The sequence below is a fragment of the Vitis vinifera genome, chromosome 12, assembly GCF_030704535.1.
Source record: "Vitis vinifera cultivar Pinot Noir 40024 chromosome 12, ASM3070453v1".
Taxonomy (NCBI): Eukaryota; Viridiplantae; Streptophyta; class Magnoliopsida; order Vitales; family Vitaceae; genus Vitis; species Vitis vinifera.
Genome location: NC_081816.1, coordinates 12,583,842 through 12,606,449, shown reverse-complemented (window position 1 = coordinate 12,606,449; position 22,608 = coordinate 12,583,842). Strand labels below are relative to the sequence as shown.

Below are 22,608 nucleotides of genomic sequence, written 5' to 3'. Positions count from 1 at the left end.
TGTTATTTCTCCTACTACTTCAAATTTATTGCTTTCACTAGAAACTCATGATCAATTCATTCAAAATGAAGATTCAAAAGTGTTTCATGATCTCCTTCTACCAACTGCCTTAGGAAAGCTACTAGAAAATGCACTTAATACCCAATTTCCAATTTCATTTCATATGAGAAGCTATCCCCATCACATAGAGTTTTCCTTACCCAATTAACTCCCATTGAAATTCCTCCAATAGTCCAAAAAGCACTTAGAATTGAAAATTAGAGGAAAGCCATGGAAGAGGAGATGTGAGCTCTTAAGAAAAACCAACTTGGGAAATAGTTGAATTACCAAAGGAAAAAAAAACCGATTCGATGTAAATAAGTATTTACAGTTAAATATAGAGCTAATGGGGCAGTGGAGAGAGATTTAAGGCTAGGTCGGTGGTCAAGGGGTATATGCAAACTTATAGGCTGGACTGCCAAGAAACCTTTGCTCTAGTAGCAAAGATGAATAACATTCGTATATTACTATCCTTGGCAACTAACTTGGGTTGGTCTTTGCTACGACTTGATGTTTAAGAAAGCATTCTTGCATGGTGATTTAGAGGAAGAAGTGTATATGGAAACACCATTGGGGTTTCGATAGAGGCTTCAAGAGAAACAATGTTTGCAAGCTAAGAAAAGTGCTTTATGGCCTTAAACAATATCCCCGATCATGGTTTGGAAGATTTGTAAAAGCCATGAGTGATATGGAATTTTAACAAGGCCAAGGAGATCATACACGCTTTTTCAAATGCTCATATATGGGTAAACTTACTACTCTCATAGTTTATGATGATGGCATAATTGTGACAAGAGATGACTTAGAGGAAATGGAAAGACTCAAGAATTAACTAGCTAAATAGTTCAAAATAAAAGACTTGGGAAGACTCAAGTACTTTTTGGGGATTGAAGTGGCTCACTCAAAGAAGGGCATCTTTATCACTCAACAGAAGTACATTCTAGATCTGCTTAAGGAGACAAGTATGATTGGTTGTAAGCATACTAACACCTCTATCAAACAAAATAATAAGTTAAGGGAAGCTTAAGAAGATGCAGTAGTCGAGTGTAGAATGTATCAATGTTTAGTTAGGAAGTTGATCTACTTATCGCACACAAGGTCACATATAGTCTATGATATTAGTGGAGTATGCCAATTCATTTATTCTCCCAAGGAACTTCATCTAAAAGTGATATATAGGATTCTACACTACTTGAAATCTACACCAAGAAAGGGAATTTTATTTCAGAAAAATGAAAAGTTAAGCCTAAGGGCATACACTGATGTGGATTGGGTAGGATCAATGGTGATCAAAAATCTACCTCCAGTTTTGTACACTCTTAGGTGACAACTTAGTGACATGGAGAAGTAAAACGCAATCCATGGTGGCTCGATCAAGTGCAAAAGCAAAGTTTAGAGCTATGGCACATGGGATTTGTGAGCTATTATGGATTAAGATTATCCTTGATGATCTAAGAATTAAGTGGGAAGGGAAAATGAAGTTATACTAGGACAACAAATTAACAATCAATATTGTTTACAATCTGTTACAGCATGACCAAGCAAAGGAAATAAAAGTAGATCAACACTTCACCAAGGAAAAACCTGATAGTGGTATGATCAGCATACCCTATGATTCAACAAAAAGGGCAGCTCTCAGATGTGTTGACCCAAGGATTGGCTAGTCATCAATTTCAAATGATTACATGCAAGCTGAGGATGGATAACATCTATTCTCCAAATTGTGGGGGAGTGTTAGCAAATTCTTAGGAATCTAATTGTGATCTTAGCCAATGAAATGATTTTGTATTTTTTTCTTTCCACTTTTTTTCTTAGAAGAATCGGATCCCTGATTTATGGGAGAGATTGTAGAATGACAGATGGAAGGTGAATCAGATTCTGATTTATGGGAGAGATTGTAGGATCATAGGTGGAAGGTGCATCTTTCCTATTTTGGTGTCTAGGGTAATTGTGCATAAATAGAATGTCCAGATTGTATTCCAATTCAATACAATTCAAGTGAAACAGAATTTGTTTCACCTCTAAATTTAAATACCCAAATTCTATAGAAAGATCTATTTCCCCCATTTCACGAAGACCACCAAACCTTTCAGATCTAATATTAGAAATAGAACAAGAAAAGGGGAAAAAACATGCATGCATCACTTAATTTAAATAAGTAAAAAAATTGTTAAAATGACAGCTTTTGTAGCTATATAACAAATGTAAATAAAATATAATTACACTCAGGTAAAGTATATGCCTCATTAAACCAAGATGTGAAAATGAAAATATCTTTAATCTAACCCCATTAGAGTAACAACATGTATTCTTCACAGGTAAAGTGAGACAGGAAAAACGACCTTGTCAGCCAACCGCTGTACAGGAGCTTCCCTACTCTGTGCTGCTTCCACCAGGCGGACAATGTCTCCCATAGCAGTTTCACCACCTGGCCTCCGCACTTCAACTCTAAGAGTTCCATTTAGGTTTATGCTCCCTGCTGAAACTTCAGCCTTGCAGAGAGAGGAAAAAAAAACCCATGATAATATGACTGTGCAAAAAAGAGACCAATTTTTTACACTAAACTAAGTGCCCCTACTTATGAAACAATAAATAAATAAAAACAAAAGAAAGAAGCCAACTTCCAAGAAGAGTAAGCATGTTAGCATGCACCCAGCTATTAGATGCCATCTGAATTCAAATATAAACTTTTTTCTTTTCTTTTCTTTTTTTTCTAATTTTTCTTTAGCATCCAACTAGGGGTGTTTTGCAGAAAACAGTAGTTATATGTAATAGACTAGTACCCCAGGTAGTTTTGTCACAGGCAAAGGCTCCCCTGTGAAACTTGACTCATCAACTGTGCTTCTACCAGCCCTGACAATTCCATCTGCTGGAACACGGTCCTGAACAGAGAAAACATGTTCAAAAGGATTCAAATTGAAGGTCACAGGAAAAGAATCATGAAGACAAATTAGAAATATAGTATCCTGAACTGGATAAAGTTAAAAACCATCAGTAACCTAGTTTCTGCATTAGTTGTAAAGGAACAACAAAACTGTGCATAAAAGCAGACAGAAATGAAGGTCAACAACCATGAAAAAATATAACACAATAACTCTTCTTAGAGCCTTTCAATGCAAGAAAACACAAGGAACAAAAGATCAAAAGAAGAGGAAAGTACACACAATAAGATGGAAAAGGAAAAATAAATAAATACATAAAAAGTATACATCTTACTTACACCAGGTAGCACAACAATTTGATCACCAACAGAAAGATTGTTGCAAGGAACTTCAACAGTAGAACTAAATTCTTCTGAATCTCCATTAATAAAAAGACGAGCTTTTGCTGGTAAAATACTCAGAAGGCCTGTCATATCACTGGTAGCTTTAATTTTAGCTCTCTGTTCCAGATTCCTTCCTAGCAAGACAAATGCTATTAACATGATTGGTTCTTCAAAAAATGCCTTCCAGCCCTGCACGAACAACATATTCATTCAACAGACAACAGCATCAACCAACTTTGTCTTCCACAAGCTTACTTTCCATTTCAAGGCAACTACTACCCTATATCCTAAAGAATGAAATGAAGAATGCATTCTTTATTCAAGGACATGAAATACAAAAATTCAAGTTCTCTAACACTGCCTCAACAAATCCAATTCCAATAGCAAGATGAAAAAGGGGAATTTAGTACATGATTTAGTATAACCCTTCATTCGAGGTCCATGATGGTAACATTTTTATTTTATTTTTTTGATAAGTAGGTCCATGATGATAACATAATCATATAAGACCTATTTTACAATGAAATTTTGTTGTCATTGGGACAAGTAAAACATAGATCACTGAAATACCATCTCATTGAATCAATGATAATCAAAATCAACTCAACAAAGCCTTAAACCTACTAGGGATCAGCTAAATGAATTATTTTTCAACACTGAGCTCTATCTATAGTCATATGCACAGTCATATCCTTGACAATCAAGTCATATATCACCATCTCTGCCCACATCCTTTTTGCTTTTGATATGATCTTATCATTTCAATCAACACTCTTCCGTGCATTTTTTTGTTCTTTGTTACACATGCCCACACAATTTTAGTTCATTGTTGCACATGGCCAAATGAACTTAAAAAATATACAGCATGAAATTACATGCACCAGAATTTTTCACTTTTGATAAGAGAGCAAAATAATGATCCATTAGAAATGCCTCAATGGGGCCCAATCCAAATGCATAGGATGTGCACATGGACCACCAAACGAAGTAAAGGATGGGAGCAAATGGCCATCAAGGAGAGGCTTAGGCCACCGTAGCCTATCAATGAAATCTATAATTGACAAACTTCCCTTCCCGAGGAAGTCTTGACACCAAGAAAATGAAGAACCAGTTTAGTGGTAGAAATAAAATGGTTCTTTGGAAAAAGCTTTCATTTTATAAAAACTAATTCTTTCTTGGAACATTTTCAACTTTAAAAAGTTCTTGCATTTTTAGAAAACATCAAAATAGGTCATTTTCAAGAAATGTTTTGAACGATGATTTTCCAAAAAATGCTATCAAATGGGTGTTTTGTGTCATCACTTTTTGGTTTTCAACAGCAGAAAACAGTTCACACTCCAGCTACCAAACATTGTCCAAGATTCAGGAATGTCTCTTTCAACTTTAATTCTGAAACATTTAGCCTTTCAAAGATTCTCCAATACTATTTCTGCAGAAAATAATGATGCATCCAGAACAAAGAATGTAAGATGGACTGTGGTTTCAAAAACAATAAAATTTACCCAGAAGATACAAAACAATAGGGAAAACTACCAAGTCACTTGTCACATTATATACTAGATACTCATCAATCGATATGCAATCACACCAAATATATGGAATTACAACTATCAGAGACATGGATTATTAATTACCAATTCAGGTATCAAGGCAGCTAATGAACTGACGGAAAATGATGATACAGCGCCAAGACCAACTAATGTGTTCATGTTTGGAGCCCCCTTAAGAAAGCTTTTCAGACCATCGAGAATAAGTCCACGTCCAGGGCCAAGCAATGTAAATAAAGACAAGGACAGATGAAATCCTGTGGAATGAAATGCATGGATCCATGAAGCCTTGGTCCCAAGGAAATGAGAAAGATGACCAAAGAGGCATACAGCACATAAAGCCCAGGAGACGGCAAGCTCACGACCTATAAAATTTCAAGCAATTAGCCTCACAGGTTGCTGAAGATGTATTGATATCAGATCATGATAAGTTTCATAAGAGTCATCCATAAAGCTCTAGAGAGAGTTAAATGAGTAAAACAAAAATGTGCCCTTTTGCCAAATAAAGGAAATAAAAAGAAGCTTACCACTTTCTTTTAACTTGTTGCGCTTTTCATCCATCTTTCTCTCAAACACTTTGAAGAAATTGTCTCTCACAGAATCTGCACATTAACAATCTCTCAAGCTTTTATATACATCCCTTGATAAGGTTGTTAACATATAACCAAGTTAAATCCACTTGGAGTGCAGATGAAAGACAGGTTACCTTATGTGCAAGCAAAATTTTAAGCTTTTGGCTTATTTAAGAATTCAATCAATCCAAAAGTGGGAGCAACTAGAGGAAGTTTAAAGAAGTTTAATAAAATATTAGGTAGGAAGGTTTTAATCTTTCATACAGATAAACTTCATACAGCCCTTAAGTAAGAATATTTATGGTAGTTTTGGAAAGTACAAAACCCTGTTGCATCAGACAAAGGAAAGTTCACAAGAAAATCCTTGTCCCTACTTCTCCTTATCATGAGATTTAACTTATTCCTTACAAAGGCATGGTATACAATCTTTGATATAAATAGGTATTGAACACCAAAAATAATATTGAATGAGAGACTCCAGAGAAACAGAAAGAGGATAGAATCTGAGGCATCCTTAACCCAAAGAAGAAAGAAACAAAGAGCAAAAAATACTCAGAAAATGAAACAGCAATCCAGGGCATATCTTCAACTAGACTATCCAAATTATAAATAGAGTTCTAGATCCAAACTTTAAAAATACTGCCTGCATCTTCAGATAAAGAAAACTATTTTTATCACCATGAAGATGGAAACCACTTTATAGTTGGATTAAACATCATGCAAAAATAAAAAAACCCAAACACATGGAGCTTTCTTTTTATTTCGAATTTATATATTACATAATAAAGCCAAGTGTCCCTACTTATAAATATGTCACAAAGAAAGTAGTAAAAAAAAATATGCCCTTATCTTTCACCCTCCAACACAGGACCAAAACCAAAATTTGCCTGGTGTATCAGATATTCTCCCATGACCGAAAAATTAAAAAATTGAAAAAAAAAAATCAGTCATCTTATAATCAAAAGAAGCACCAGAAATTCAAAAACAGAACAGGAGAATTTACACAAACCAAATTTTGCAACATTTGACAAACTGTTAACAAACATTACACTAATTGGAGAGCATGCAGCTATTGCTAATTACTATTTACAAATTTCATTCTCCATGGAGAAGAGTATGTTAGGACATATATTAGAAAATCTATCAGTCAAAATTCCAGCAATTTATGCCTTCAAATTTAAGCACAGAGGTAGATCTTCAAATTCTACAAGAGCATGATTTGATGAGCTTCACGATAACAACAGACCGAAGTCACATTCATAATGTAAAACAGATTTCAAATGTTAAACAAAAGTAAAACAAAACAAATGTTTCCCAAACTGAATATGGTAAAATATTGGATGTCAATGGAATTGCAGTGCTACACGCACTTGTGTAATTTACATTTATTAGCATATTTAATGACTCAGTTGGGCATGTCCTAATATGGTCCTACTATATTAGGACAATATAGTGTAGAACCTACAATTTTGTTGGGATTAATTTGTTTCCTTGTATAGATTCTAGAGTCAAAAGCTTGTTTAATATATAGCCTTGTAACAAGACCTTAGAAGAAATGAGAAAAGAATCAAGACCTGTTTGGTAACTGTTTTTTAAAACAATTTTTGAAAATTGTTCTCTGATGTTTTGTAGAACAAAAATCTATTTGAAAACCTAAAATGTTTTTAATCTGTTTTTAATATTTTTAAATATGTTTTAAAAATAATTTTTATATCTAATGTTTTATTTTTAATCATTCTATATGTTTGTATAATTATTTTTTTAAACAATTATTAAAAAACAAGAAAAAACAATTAAAAAAATTTCTCTTAAAACATTGTTTTCTGTTCTTAAGAACAGAAAACAAAAAACAGTTTTTGATTGCCAAACGTGTTTTCCTGTATTTTTGTTTTGGAGAACAGATAACTATTATCAAAAATAGTTACCAAACAGACCCTTAGTTTCTCTCCTGTTTCCTCTAACTTCAACATGGTATCAAAGCCCATCTATGGTTTCTAGGAGTTCTATTTAAAATTATTCTTTTGGTGGCCTTCATTGCCATCACATCTCACCCTAGCAGCCTTTATTGGTTTCACTTTCAGCACTGTTTGGGAAGGTTTTCCTAACCTATTTCACAATGTTATTTGATCTACCATTATCACTCATGTCTAAAACATCTAAGTCTATTACGTTAATCAATATGTCATCCTCCAACCAAAAGCTTTCATCCTCAATGAAAACTCAACCCTTCAAATCACCACTTCCAAGTTGAATGGGAGAAACTTCATGGAGTGGTTACAATCAGCAAAGATATCATTGAAGAGCAAGAGAAATGAAGTATGTGATGGGGACTGCAAAACCACTAGCAGAGGATGACTTGAAATATGAAGTTTGGGATGCAGAGAATTCCATGGTGATGTCATGGTTGCCCTACTCTATGCAACCAGAAATCAATAAGACCTATTGCTCCTACCTACTACTTAAGACATTTGGGAAGCAGTGTCAAAAACCTACTCCAAGGCATGTGTTTCTTCTCAAATATTTGAGTTGAAACAGCAGATAATTAACACCAAGCAAGGGTCCTCAGGTGTTACAAAGACTACAATACTCTCAAAGGCTTGTTGCTGGAACTAGATTTATGCCAGAACCTGTACATGGAATCAACCACTGATACAAAGAAATTGAAAGAAATAATGAAAAGGGAGAGAGTACCCCAATTTTTGGTAGGTCTTAGTCAAGAGATTGATCAGGCCAGTGGTCAAGTATTAGGCAGAGAACTGTTTTCATCTATGGATGAAGCATTTGCTCATGTTCGAGGGGAAGAGAGTTGTAAGGAACTAATGGTTGGAAATTCTAGAAATCCTATATCTGAAAATTCAGCTCTAAGAGTCTCTAAACCACCCCTTCTATCGCTAGAAAATATAAGGGAGAAAGCAAGAGGATGGTGGACAAGGATAAATTATGGAGTAATTATTGTCATAAACCAAGACATACTAGAGAGATGTACTGGAAATTGCATGGGAAACCTCAAAACTTGAATGGAGTTAGCAACAAAGGAGAATACCACACAGCAAAATCTGGAGAAGCCCACCAAACAACTGCTATAGAGTATTCTCAAGAGGCTACAATGTTCAGCCAAAGCAACATTGAGAAGCTAAGAAGGTTGTTAAACTAGTTTGAGAAACAAGCCTTGAACTCAATTCCAATTTTGAGTTCTTGTTCCATGGCTCAATCAGGTAATAGCTATACCTTAGTTACCTCCGAAAATGACTTTCTTACTACATGGATCATTGATTCAGTTACTTCAGACATGACTAGCTCCTCAAAAATTTTCTCTACATATTCTCCTTGTTTAGGAAAACAAAAAATCAAAGTGGTCGATGGATCCTTCTCTCCTATAGTTTGGAAAGGAAATGTCAAAATATCATCAATTTTATCTCTAAAACTTGTCCTTCATATTCCAAATCTATCTTACAATTTGTTGTCCATAGGAAAATTCACTAAAGACCTAAATTATTTTGTTCTATTCATTTCCACTGGTTGCATTTTTCAGGACTTTGTTACAGGGAAGATGATCAGGCATGTTGAGTTAAAAGATGGGCTCTACTACTTAGAAGCAAATCTGGGGAATACGAATCTAAGGTCTCAAGGCTTCGTTTATACTACCTATCAAAAGAGGAAAGATCACGTTTGGCTATGGCATAGATGTTTAGGACATGCTCTAATTTCTATGCAGAAAAAGTCACTTCCTTGTTTGAAAACGATAATGTAGAAAATTTCAATTGTAAAATTTGTGAGTTTGCCAAACATCATCGTGTATCTTTTCCTTTGAAAACTCCAAAACTTTTATCTCAATTTAGTTTGATAGATTCCGATGTTTGACATCCTTGTGTTAATAACACTTCTAGTTCTAGACAGTTTGTCACCTTAATATATGATTGTTGTACTCGAACTACTTGGGTATTATACCTGGTGAAATCTAAATTTGAGGTTTCAACAATTTTCCCTACCTTCCATAAATTCATAAGCACTCAATTTGGGGCAAAAATACATACACTAAGATCCAATGATGGCAAAGAATACTTTAATGAAGACCTCATCACCTATCTTTAAAAGGAGGCCATTTTTTATCATTCATCTCAAAATGGGGTAGTGGATAGGAAAAACCAACATCTTCTTGACATTGCTAGGCCACTTCTTTTCCAAATGAAAGTCCTAAAAATTTATTCAAGGAAAGCTATTCTTACAACTGCATATTTGATAAACCGAATGTCATCTCGTGTTCTTGAATGCCTATCTCCCATGAGTAAACTCTCAACTTTGTTTCCTAATTTCCAAGGGTTTGGGTCACTCTATCTTCAAAAATATTTGGGTGTGTTTGTAATGTGCACATTCATAATCACTAGTGGGGGAAATTTGATCCTAGAGCTATTAAGTGCTTGTCTCTAGGCTATTCATCGACGCAAAAAGGATACAAATATTATTATCCTCCAAAAAAATAGAAAGAAAATATGTCACTATGAATGTTACCTTCGTGGAAAATCAAGCATACTTTGGGAACACCTATCCTTAGAAGGAGAGCAAACTAGGAGAAAATAGATGCTGGGAGTCTAATCAACCTTTACCCATACCAAGTCTAGTACATAGCCCTAAATAGAGTCCTACTTCTAATTTAGGTAGAAATACTGGTCATAATTCCAAGTCTAGTGCAAGTACACAATCTAGTACTGGTACTAGTACAAGTACACATTCTGGTGTTAGTGTTAGTACTAACCTTGGTCCTGGTTCCATTCATAGCACACTCGGTTCCACTTTTGGTACAAGCATAAATTATGGTCCCATTGAGTCTTTCAGTCATGATTCCCATAGCCAAAAATCCATCTATTGAGTCCATTGAACCAACTAAGATTTCAAGTACTGCAAAGTTTCCGAAGATCAAGAATGAGAGGCCTAAAACTCCTGTCTCCAATGTGTATTCCAAAAGGAAGGAGTCTACAATCACCTCACATGTTCCAATCTTTGACCTTGTGACAGGTAATGAAAATGAAACTCAAGCTTTTGACACTAATAATGATTTGAATTTGCCTATAGTCATCAGGAAAGGAATTAGGTCATGCACCCATCACCTTATCTCTCAATTTGTTTTTTTTTTTTTTTCAGCATCTTTGACCTCAGTTTAAGGCCTTACTCAAATATCCTCTCATGAAGTTCCTTCTACCATCCAAGAAGCTATCATGTTAAAGCCATGGATGAGGAAACGAGAGCCTTGGAAAAAAATTGAACTTTGCAAGATAGTGGAGATACGAACAGGGAAGAAAACTATAGGGTGTAAACGTATCTTCAACATTCAATACAAAGCCAATGGCACCTTGGAGAGCTACAAAGCAAGATTGGTTGCTAAAGGAACATATGGCATTGATTCCTACCTTTGCTCCAATAGCCAAGATGAACACTATTAGAATTCTACTTTCATTGGCAACAAATTTTGACTTGCCCCTACAACAATTTAGTGTAAAAATTACTTTCCTCCATACAGATCAAGAGGTGGAAGTATACATGGATATCCTTCCAAGATATGAAAAGGAGTCATGGAAAAATAAGGTATGTAAACTCAAAAAAATTCACTATATGGTCTTAAGCAATTGCCTCAAACATGGTTTGGAAAACTTATGAAAGCTATGGTGCAGAGAGATTATCATCAAAGCCAAGGTGATCACACATTATTTATCACACTCTAATCTAGGGAAAATTACAAACATTGATTGTGTATGTTGATGATATTGTTATCACTGGAAATGACCAAGAAGAGATTATAGGACTGTAATCATGCTTAGCTAAAAAATTTGGAATCAAGGACTTGGGCAAGCATCAATCCTTCCTTCGCATTGAGGTGGGTAGATTATAGTAAGGATTATTGATTTCTCAACAGAAGTATATACAAGATTTTACTTAAAGAGAGGTATGCATGGGTGTAAACCAACCAAGTCACATACTAAATAGAATCACAAACTAAAAGAGAAATTTGAAGGTTAACTGATTGACCAAGGTAACTACCAACTGATGGTTGGAAAGCTAATTTACTTGTTGGACACGAGACCAAACATTGCATATTCTGTGAGTGTGATAAGTCAATTTATTCATACTCCACTTAAACCCCACTTAGAAGTTGTATACCAATTTTAAGATATCTGAAGGCAACTCTTAGCGAGGGTCTCTGGTTTAAGAAGTGTAAAGAGGAAGTTGGAAGCCTACATAGAAGTAGATTGGGTCAAACCTATTATGAATAGACAATCAACTACCAGATATTGAACTTTCTTAGGAAGTAATCTTATCACTTGGAGAAGTGAAAAACAATCAATAGTAGTTCATTCAAGTGTGAAAGCAGAATTTTTTTTTTTTGATAAGTAAGCATATAATATATTGAAAAGAGGCCAAAAAGCCACACGCATACAGGGAGTATACAATCTAGCTAGAGCCTCAAAAAACACAGAGAAAACAAAAAACAACAAAAAGCCCACCAGCCCTTATATGGCGGCTATCCACTCCAGGGATCCTATAAGAGACAACGACCTCTCTCCACTATACATTCTCGCCCATCCCCATAAAATACAGACAAAAGAATTTTTTAATTTCTGGATATCTAACACCCCACCCCCCCCCCCCCCCTAAAAGCAAGCCTATTTCTTTCCTTCCAAAGAGTCCAAAAGATGTACAACGGTATAGACTTCCATATCTTTTTCCTTTTTTTCCCTACAAAAGGGCCCCTCCAGCTTAATAGGACCTCCTTTACAGTTTTTGGAAAGACCCACTTAACACCAACCAAAGCACATATCATATCCCACAGGACTCTTGCCACTATACAATGTATGAGTATGTGATTTACAGTTTCCTCTTCACATCCACACAAGAAGCACTGATTAGGGAGATGCCACCCTCTTCTCTGGAGCCTATCAAGCGTGAGCACCTTGCCCCAAGTAGCTTCCCAAGCAAAAAACAAAATTTTTGTTTGAACTTTATCCACCCAAATGTTGTTCTTCGGAAAATTGTTAGCCACAGAATTTACCACCAAGTTATAGGTTTCTTTAACTTTAAACTTTCCATTTTTCCCCCCTTTCCAAAAAACAGCATCCTCTTCTAAAGTAGGATTGAACCCCCTCAATGTATGAAGCAAATTCCCTACCAACTCCAACTCCCAATCATTAAATCCCCTCACAAATCTTACATCCCAATCACCTTGGCCCACATTCTGGTCCCACATATCCTCTACTGTACCATTCCTATGAGCAGCCATCCCATATAGATGAGGAAACCTTTGGGACAGCACTGTACATCCGCACCAAAGATCATTCCAAAATCTGATTCTGGTACCATTCCCCATCCTAAAAGCCATATTCTCCCAACACCAATCCTTTTCCTTCATAATTTCCTTCCAAACCCCTACTCCAAAAGTCCCATTAGTCTTTTTGGTCATCCAACCAAACCCCTCTTGCCCATATTTCGCCACAAGTACTTGTCTCCACAAATTTTCCTTTTCACAAGCAAACCTCCAAATCCATTTCCCCAACAAAGCTTTATTTAACGGGACTAGCTTCCTTAAGCCAAGCCCCCCCTTTTCCTTCTCCGTACACACAATCTTCCAATTAACAATGTGCACTTTCCTTTCTAAATTTCCTCCTCCCCAAAGAAAATCCCTTTGCAATTTTCCTAATCTTCGCGCAACCAACTTGGGCATACGGAAAAGAGACATTTGGTACAAAGGTATGCTAGCCATCGTACTCTTAATGAGAATAAGCCTCCCACCTTTGGAAATATATTGTCATTTCCAGTGCGCTAGTCTTCTTCTCATCTTCTCCTCTACCCCATCCCACACGGCTGCACTCTTGTTACGGGCCCCCAATGGCAGCCCCAAATACACAGAGGGCATAGAGCCCACTTTGCAGCCCAGTTCCGCTGCCATCTCCTCCATCTCTTCCACCTCGCCAACTGGGATTAATTCACTTTTCTCCAAATTAATCCTTAATCCTGACGTGGCTTCAAACCAGAACAGAATCCAACTGAGATAAGTTAGATACTCCTTCCTAGCTTCACAAAAAACTATAGTATCATCCGCAAAGAGCAGGTGGGAAACATGCACTGGCTGCCTTCCTCCTCCTCGGATCCTACACCCTAACAAAAAACCCCCTTCAACAGCCCTTCTGATTAGATTGCTCAGCACCTCCATTCCCATCACAAAGAGGTAGGGAGAGAGGGGATCTCCTTGCCTCAACCCCTTAGAACTTGGAAAGAAACCGGCCGACACTCCATTCACCAACACCAAAAATTTGGCTGTGGAGATACAACTCCACATCCATCCCAGCCACCTTGAACCGAACCCCATCTTTCTCATGACTTTCATCAGAAACTGCCAATTTAGGCTGTCGTAGGCTTTCTCTATGTCCAGCTTACAAATGAGACCTCTCTCTCCCCTTTTTTGCCATGCATCAATTGCTTCATTTGCAATTAATGAGGCATCAAGGATCTGCCTCCCCATAACAAAAGCATTCTGATCAATGGATACTACTCTCCCTATCACTTTTTTCAGTCTATTGGCTAAGACCTTGGCCAATAGTTTGTACAGCCCCCCCAAGAGACTGATTGGCCTGAATTCCCCAAGGTCCTCAGCCCCCCCCCCTTCTTGGGTATCAAGACCAAAAATGTACTGTTCATGCTCTTGATGAAGGCACTTTGCTCATAGAACTCTTTAAACATCTCCAAAACCTCTTCTTTAACTATAACCCAGCATCTTTGCCAAAAGGCCATAGTAAAGCCATCCGGTCCTGGGGCTTTGTCCCCATTCATCTCCATCAGGGCCCTATGAATTTCCTCTTCAGAGAAAGGTTGTTCCAAGTTCTCTGCCTCTTGCTGATTTAGTTGCTCTAACTGCAGCCCTTCTATGTCCGCCTTCCAATCTGAATTTTCCGTAAGTAAATGCTGAAAGGCATTGGCCACCCCTTCTCTCACATCCTTTTCCTCAGTCAGCCACACCCCACCTATCTTAATTCTGTCCACATGATTGAATCTACGATGTGCAGCCACCATACAATGGAAGTATCCTGTATTGTTGTCCCCTTCCCTTAGCCATAACTCTCTAGAATGCTACCTCCAATGAGTTTCCTCCAAAGAGACCCACTTAGCATAACTATCCTTTGCTTCCTTTTTTGATATTGTTTCCTCCTCTGATAGTCTTCTCTTACATTCCACCCTGTCCCAGTGATCCACAAGCTGCAGGGTAGCAGCTTTATTGTCTTCCAATCTCCCAAACACTTCCCTATTCCACTCTTTAAGCTTCTGTTTCACTACTTTCAATTTTGTAACCAGCCTAAAGCTAGCACTTCCTCTCACCTCTATTCCCTGCCACCAGCTATGGATTAGCTCTTGAAACCCTTCTACTTTAAGCCACATGTTTTCGAATCTGAACGGGGAAGGACCGCGTCTCATAGTACCACCCTCCAGCACCACCGGGAAGTGGTCTGAAGTTGGCCTGGGCAGTCTTTTTTGAATCACACTGCTAAATTGATCCATCCAACTTGGGGTAACCAAAAATCTATCCAACCTGGCCCAATAACGATTATTTGGCCCCCCACTCCACGTATAATCACCTCCTTGCAACGGGAGATCAATCAGGCCTAACTCATCTATAACCTGAGCAAATTTCCTCATTGCTGCAGAAATTCTCCCTTGCCTATTCCTCTCATTCTGAGAGCGAATGACGTTAAAGTCCCCCCCTACACACCAGGGCTCTTCCCATAGACCTCTGATAGCCCCTATCTCATCCCACATGCAGTCCCTTTCATTTTTGGTGAACGGACCATACACCCCCGTGAATACCCAGACAGCCCCATCTTCCACCTTCCTAAACCGGCAAGAAATAGTGAATTGCCCCTCCTCCCAATCCAACAGCTCCAGCAACCTTTTATCCCAGCAGACCAGAATACCTCCTGCCGTACCCGAAGCATCCACAGCCCTCCAGTCTAAGAATCTTCCCACTCCTATGCTTCTAACCACCCACTCGGACATCAGATTAATTTTCGTTTCCCGGATGCAAAGTAAGTCTACTTTCTGACTTCTCACAACAGCTTTAATTATTTTCCTCCTAGAGCAATCATTTGCTCCCCTCACATTCCAACATAAGATCTTAATCTTCATTAACTTCTACAAGTTGGCACCCTCTAACCTGAGAAGAACTTCTCTGCTTGCTCCCTCCCTCGTAGTTTATTGAGCATTCAAGCCTTTTCAGTTCCCTTTCAAACTTTGTCTTCTCTAAAACACCACTACTGTATATCTTTTCTCTTCTCTTTCTGATTTTTGCCAGGAAATTCACGATTTCCTTCTCCAATCCTTCTATCGGGAAGCCTAAAAACTGGCTAAATTTGGCCAGATTGCACTCCTCCCATCCATTCTCCCTTTCCTCTCTAGCTTCTTGAGACACTATCAGCATTGACCCTTTCTCCCACTCCTTGTCATTATCATTCACAGTGATGTCTTCGGCCAATTCCCATCTCCCACCACCATTCACGACAGGTTTGATCGTATTCAGCGGGATTTCATTTTGAATCACCTCACATGCCACCCCAGAATGATCGTAATACTCCCCCTCCGGAGTCCGATCAAAAGAGAGAGAAGAAGAAGACAGGTACCCCGAGTCCCTACCCCCCCTTTGAATGAGAACAGACCCATACCTCGATTCCTCTGCAATTAACGCCCGATCGGTCACTGAGTGTGACGGAACCATTTGCTGCTTCCATGCGTCTTCCTTCTCCCTTATTTTGAGAAATTCAACTTCTCTATTTCTTCCCTCACTGAAATCACCCCGCTTCCAGATGGAGCCCCTCTCTGGCTTCCCTTTTCTGCTCTCAGGCTGTAACGGGCCTAACTGATCCCCCTCCCCTCCATTGCTCCCAGACAAAACTGGGCTCTCACCAACCCCAATCCACCAATCTGACTTTGAATAGGACGGCCCAATCCCAAGCCCAGCCTCCTCAGACACCACCCCTTTTAATTTTAACCCTTTTAATGGGCTCGGGCCCTTTTTCTCCCCCCTTTGGGCCTTAGGATATAACGTCCTACCTGAAGATGGGCCTGGGTGGAGAAGCCCATCCACATGATCCAACTCCGCAGAAACCCGGGCCCCATACCCTGCTCCGACCCGCTCGCCAGTCCCCTCTCCAACTACCCCTCTGACCTGCTCATCTGTCCCGTCAGCAGCCCGCAGCAGCGCCTCGGGCCTAGCGCTTCTCTCCTCTCCTACGCGCTGGGTAGCGCGTGCCATAGCGTCACCCCTGACCTCCTCTCTGTAGTTTCCCTTCAAGCTACTTCCAGAGATCGACTTCCTCATCTCCGGCCTCACTTCCCACCATAGGTATAGTGAGTAGCAAACCTCCTCCACCACTATGTCTACCCTGCTCGACAAGCCTCCATTCTTCCTCTTAACAAGGATTCGAGCCCCTTCCAGGTCCACCATCTTCTCCGTCAGGGGATCCATGGCTACAAACCCTCCACATTTGTCCCCCACTTTCCGCAAAATGGACGGATCCCATAACGAAACTGGAAGTCCTAAAATCTTTACCCACACTTCCTTCCTGCTCCCACCTTCGTCTTCGCAACCACACCTAGGTCGCCATCGTTCCAGCCCTAACTGGACGCCTCCCACCCGCCTGCTTCCATAGGCAAGGATACGCTCGGCTTCACCCACATGCTGAAATTCCAAAAGGACTCTACCCGTTTCCATCCTTGCCAAGCCTAGATTACCCTGCAACCCCCATGTCCTCGCCATTAACCAGCCGAACCTCTCCATATCCATGCCTTTGCTAAGCTAGGGCTCCAACTGCCTACGAGACAATACTCCAGTTTGCGCAGGTTGCCCCTGATTTCCTCTTCTCTCACTTCCACTCTTACCACTTCACCCCCCCTGCCCTCCGACCCCTTCACCATTTCTACAAACGACTTATTCATACTTGTTTCCACCATTGCCCTATCCTCCTGCTTTTTCTCTTTGACGCCATTATTTCCTGCCACCTTCTGTAGCATCTCCGCCATAAGATTCCACCCCCCTCCCTCACCTCTGCCTTTCGGGATGAAAATATTATACCTCCTCTTCTCCTTATCAACCACCCCCAATCTAATAAACATACCTGCTTTATTCTCATCCCGCACCAGAGAATAGACTCTCCCATTTTCCCTCCAACCCCTTTCCCATTTTCCCTTATCCTCTGCCTTAATACACTAATTCAAGCTATCCAGGAGAGCTTCTACGCTCCGCGGCCCCAAACGGACCCAAGATGAAACCCCTCCCTTACTCTCTTCAATAACAACTTGGAATCTGCCCTGTTTCTCCTCCACCCCGATCTCGAAGAACTTTGACTCCACCCCAAATCTCCCCTCTTTCCTTTTTTTCCTACCTCGCTTTTCTTCTCAAAAACCACCCTCGTCGTCCTCGCTCTCTCTCATGCTGTCCACTCTGTTTTTACAGGAAAAGAAAGCAGATTGTACAGCCTTAAAGCCCAGAGATCTATCAAAAACGACTTTGATTATCGGCTTTCATCCAAAGAATTTTGATGCTTTCCACTTTAATATTCCCCATCTGAAATTCAAGTGTGAAAGCAGAATTTAGAGTTATGCCAAATTCTGTGGCATAAGCAGAATTTAGAGTTATGCCACAAGGTATTTGTGAACTTCTTTAGACGAAAATCATACTTAAGGATCTCAAGATCAAATTTCAAGAACTTATGATATTGTATTGCAATAATAAAGTTGTCATCAACATAGCTTACAACTCAATCCATCACAATGGAACCAAGCATGTGGAGGTTGATAGACATTTTATAAAGGAAAAGTTGGATAGTGGTTAAGTGTGCACACCATATACGTGTACTACTAATCAGCTGGCCAATGATCTCACTAAAGGACTCCCAAGTTTAGCATTTCAACAAATGATGGCAAGCTGAAATGCAAAACATTTTTGCACCAGCTTGAAGAGGAGAGTTGGAAGAATTGGTACTAGGTTGGTGACCATGTAATATAGTTTCCATAGTTAAGTATTGCATAATTGTACATTATTTTGTAGATCCTAAAATTTTGCTTGTATTAATTTGTTTCCTTGTTTAGATTCTAGAGTCAAAACTCAAAAGTGTCACTCAATATATAGCCTTGTATCAAGATCTTAGAAGAAATAAGAAAAGGATTATTTTCTCTCTGATTTCAATACTATATTTATAAATAAATAAAATAAAATAAAATAAAATAAAATAAAAAATGGACAAGAAAAATGAAGGGCATTCTGCACAGTATACCACAGGACCAAAGAACTCAAGAACATACGAACAGGAGATAATTGAACAAAGTAAGCCAAAAGAGGAGGGGGCAAAATGAAGAAAAAGAGGTAAACTAAAAGCTCAAATAGGTTCCCAGTTATACATCTTATTAGAAGCATAGCACAAAGCCTTTACTAGAATATGTTGAATACATCTTATAAGGAAAAAGAGAAGAAAAAAGAAAAATGTGCAGAACACAGAGATGTAGGAAGAATAGAACGTTCAAATATTCCTTCAGGAATAAGGGGAGAAAAGAAAAATTCAACACCAGCATCATGCATATAGATTTCAACTTAGTACAACTGTCAACTGCCACTACAAAAGACAACTGATACATTCAAATTTTTGAATAATATATGTCCTCAGTCGATAATTATGAACAAATTGATAAGCATCTCAGTTTGTGCAACAGCAAAATATCCAAACGAATGGGCTTCCCGGTGACAGAGATGCCTCTCTCCAACCAATCCACCACTTGCCGCCGAGACTCACCTATAGGGAGAAACTATTAAATTAAAGAGGACCCTTAGACCTATTCTTTCACATCTAAAATAGAGGATATCAGATTATTAAGATGATATTCATATAAAAAATTCACTGTGAATTAAAAAACTTAATGAAGCAGGGACATACCACAAAGAAGCATGGTTGCTCCTAATAAGAAATCTTTTTTTGCATTTCTATGGTGAAATCTCTCCTTCAATAGCTTCCTGACCTGCCACTTACCCACCAAGCTTCACATAAATCATATGAAAGCCTGAATATATGGTACGTCTACTCTCCTAATTTTACTTATTTATCAAAAAAAAAAAAATGGTATGTCTACTCTCATTTAAATTAGAGGTGCTCAAGACTACTAGTTAGAGATACATAACCTTTTTCATCTCATTGGAAAACTAATGCATCCAGATCAATCCTTTTTATCTGATTAGACAAAGATGATAATCATGGTATTTAAAAATTAGCACAAGTTTCCTATCAATTAATCTGTCCATCTTGCTGAAGATTGGCTACCTAAATGTTTTAAACTTCCAGGTATTAATTACACTTATACTTTGGGAAGCCAAAATTCAGCCCAAACTCCAAAAGAAGCTTAAGTTCAACACCTTGGTTACAAATCTTTAAATAAATCCAATAGACAGTAAAAGTTGAGACTAAAAAATAAAGTTAGATCAAAACCTTAACCAGTAATTTAAGATTCAATATACAGGGTATTTATTTCAAAAATGTTTTCAAGTCAATAAGAAGAATGTAGTGGTCAAGAAGCCACCACCAGATGATTTCTGCACTCTGACCTACTAATTAACACTTGGAACTAAGCGATAATGAGATACCAAGTGAGCATGACATGCATGGATTCTCATAGCTCAACCTCAACCATTCATAGAAGAAACCTTATACCCTGAATTATGATACTAGTCAAACACTAGAACAAAACCTTCCATTAACCAGCAATTTAAGATTCAATATACAGGGTATTTATTTCAAAAATGTTTTCAAGTCAATAAGAAGAATGTAGTGGTCAAGAAGCCACCACCAGATGATTTCTGCACTCTGACCTACTAATTAACACTTGGAACTAAGCGATAATGAGATACCAAGTGAGCATGACATGCATGGATTCTCATAGCTCAACCTCAACCATTCATAGAAGAAACCTTATACCCTGAATTATGATACTAGTCAAACACTAGAACAAAACCTTCCATTATTAGAATTCCCAATACAACGGAATATCTCTCTATAAAATAGTATTGATGGTAGAATCCTAATTATCGCCATACAAGCATTTCTAAAATGTCTCAAACTTGCACCCACCAAGGTAGCCCAGTTGGTCAGAGCGAACACTGGAAAGTGTGGTCCTAGTAAGTGGCACATGGTCCTGGGTTCGAATCCTACCACTGATGATACCCTAAATTTACCCAATGTTGGTTGTTGCGGGGCAGTCAGCACCTCGAGGTTTTGGTCTCCATGGAAATTCCTAAGGGCTTGGCCATGGAAGATTCCTCGACTATCAAAAAAAAAAAGTCTCAAACTTGCATTATTGCCAATCATTTAATATCACATCTAGGTCCAATTTTATGTCATCCTATACATAACCGTATTATTACAATATAAATGTTCAGAAACATGTTCCTTCCCATTTACCATAAAGTGGCTTGAAAATTCCCAACCATACATGCAACATTACAGTAGATCGTAAGGACACAAGTAACAATCAAATAAAACAATAATCATTATTATTATAAGCAAACAACACAAATAATGAGTAACAACATAATGGATGGGAATCAAAAGTATGATACTCCAAAAATTGCTTACCCCGAGGATTCGATTTAAAACCACAGTTAGTCAAATGCTTTGCAAGTTCCTCTCCTAACTGTTGTTGCCAGTTTGGTATAACCTTGGCTTCAGATACAGGCCACACAATTGCTGTTTCTGTGGTAAGATTGACACTGACTGAAGACACTTGTGGCTGTCAATAAGTACAAATGACATGTATAACTAACATCCGATTCAACAAAAACAGAGCATATCTTCTTCCATATATTGCAATGAAATTTAAAAAATCATTCCTATAAATATTTAATAGAATTTCCCCAATTCATAAATTAAGGACCAAAGATCTGTTTATGGGGAAAATGGAGCCAAAGTACCTCATCTTTTCAGCTTAAAAAGATCCTTCAAAGAAAAAAGGACATCAGAAACTTTTCTATCCTGCCTGGTGGCAGCAGTAAAAGAATAATGCTTCACAATTGAAAGACCCAACTCAACTAGGTCTAACCTCTGTTTTAATTAGGCTCAATTTTCAGAAAATTTTTATTATCCGGCCCAAATGGGTGAAAAATCTAAACCTCAAAGTCCTAGTTCCTTTTCCTGTATTTTTTTTCCAGTAACCAAACACAGATTTATGAGAACAAAATACTCACTTGACTTTCCAGGATCCTCTTCACACTCGCTGCACATCCGCCACACGTCATTCCCTAACCACCATTTTCCCAATTTTGATCCGACATTCCAAAGAAACACAGCATTTTGAAAGAAAACGGAAGCAAAACAAGACAAAAACACTCACTCCAACGTCGAGTATTATCACATCAGGAGAAAAACCAGTAACCTCCTCAGCCGCAGCAGCCTTCGGATTAGTATCGCCGCCATCGCCGCCGCCTCCGTCACCGCCGAATTCTCCATTAGGGCCACCACCACCTCCTCCGGCCGCAAAGGAAGCGGCGGAGCTGGAGAAGCAGCGCAGGGGAGAACGGAATGCAGACAAGGCCCTGAGAGAAGGGGAGGAAAGGTTTGGAGAGGTGAGGCGAGAGCGAAGGCATTGGGAGAAGAGGGCTTTGGGGAAACGGCGGTGAAGGCTTGAGGTGAAGAAGAAGGGATTGGAGGTGGAGGCTAGGGTTTTGGACATTGTGCAGAGTGTTGACTCCATTGGAGAGTTTCAAAGCTGAATGTCGCTCTGTCTGCTTCTGCAAGGTTCAAAGCGGATTATCTTTTCTGACTTGTTCAGGTGGGCGGAGGTAGTTCAATGGTCATTGGTCAAGGAAGTTTTCTTTTATTACGTTGTCAGCCTTCCTTTCCTCATTTTTTTAAATTGAATATATATATAGAAAATAAATAAATAAAATAAAATAAAAGCCACTTATTGTAAAACAAAAGAATGGAAAAAAAAAAAGAAAGAATGGAGAATAATAGAATGGTTAGAAAAAATAGAATTCTAAGAAAGAAATTGATTCAATATTTCATTAAAAAAAAGTTATTCTTCATTAATTAAAAATTGCAAAGAGATTTTTATAATCCGATAAATTCTCATAATTTATAACAATTCTTCATAAGAATATGTCTCATTGAAA

The 22,608-nt window shown here is 38.4% G+C and overlaps 1 protein-coding gene across 1 annotated transcript in view; it reads right to left on the bottom strand.

Moving 5' to 3' along the window:
• LOC100257685 (copper-transporting ATPase PAA1, chloroplastic) overlaps positions 1 to 22,336 on the bottom strand; it is a 96,374-nt gene extending 74,038 nt beyond the window's left edge. The window contains exons 1-8 of the mRNA XM_002274461.5: positions 21,828 to 22,336; positions 21,682 to 21,735; positions 21,074 to 21,227; positions 5,379 to 5,453; positions 4,939 to 5,216; positions 3,260 to 3,493; positions 2,823 to 2,921; positions 2,382 to 2,531 (exon numbers count right to left, since the gene is read on the bottom strand). Of these exons, the coding sequence (XP_002274497.1) occupies positions 2,382 to 2,531; positions 2,823 to 2,921; positions 3,260 to 3,493; positions 4,939 to 5,216; positions 5,379 to 5,453; positions 21,074 to 21,227; positions 21,682 to 21,735; positions 21,828 to 22,187 (1,404 nt within the window). The 5' untranslated portion in view covers positions 22,188 to 22,336. The remainder of the gene's footprint in view (positions 1 to 2,381; positions 2,532 to 2,822; positions 2,922 to 3,259; positions 3,494 to 4,938; positions 5,217 to 5,378; positions 5,454 to 21,073; positions 21,228 to 21,681; positions 21,736 to 21,827) is intronic.
• Positions 22,337 to 22,608: the final 272 nt, after the last annotated feature.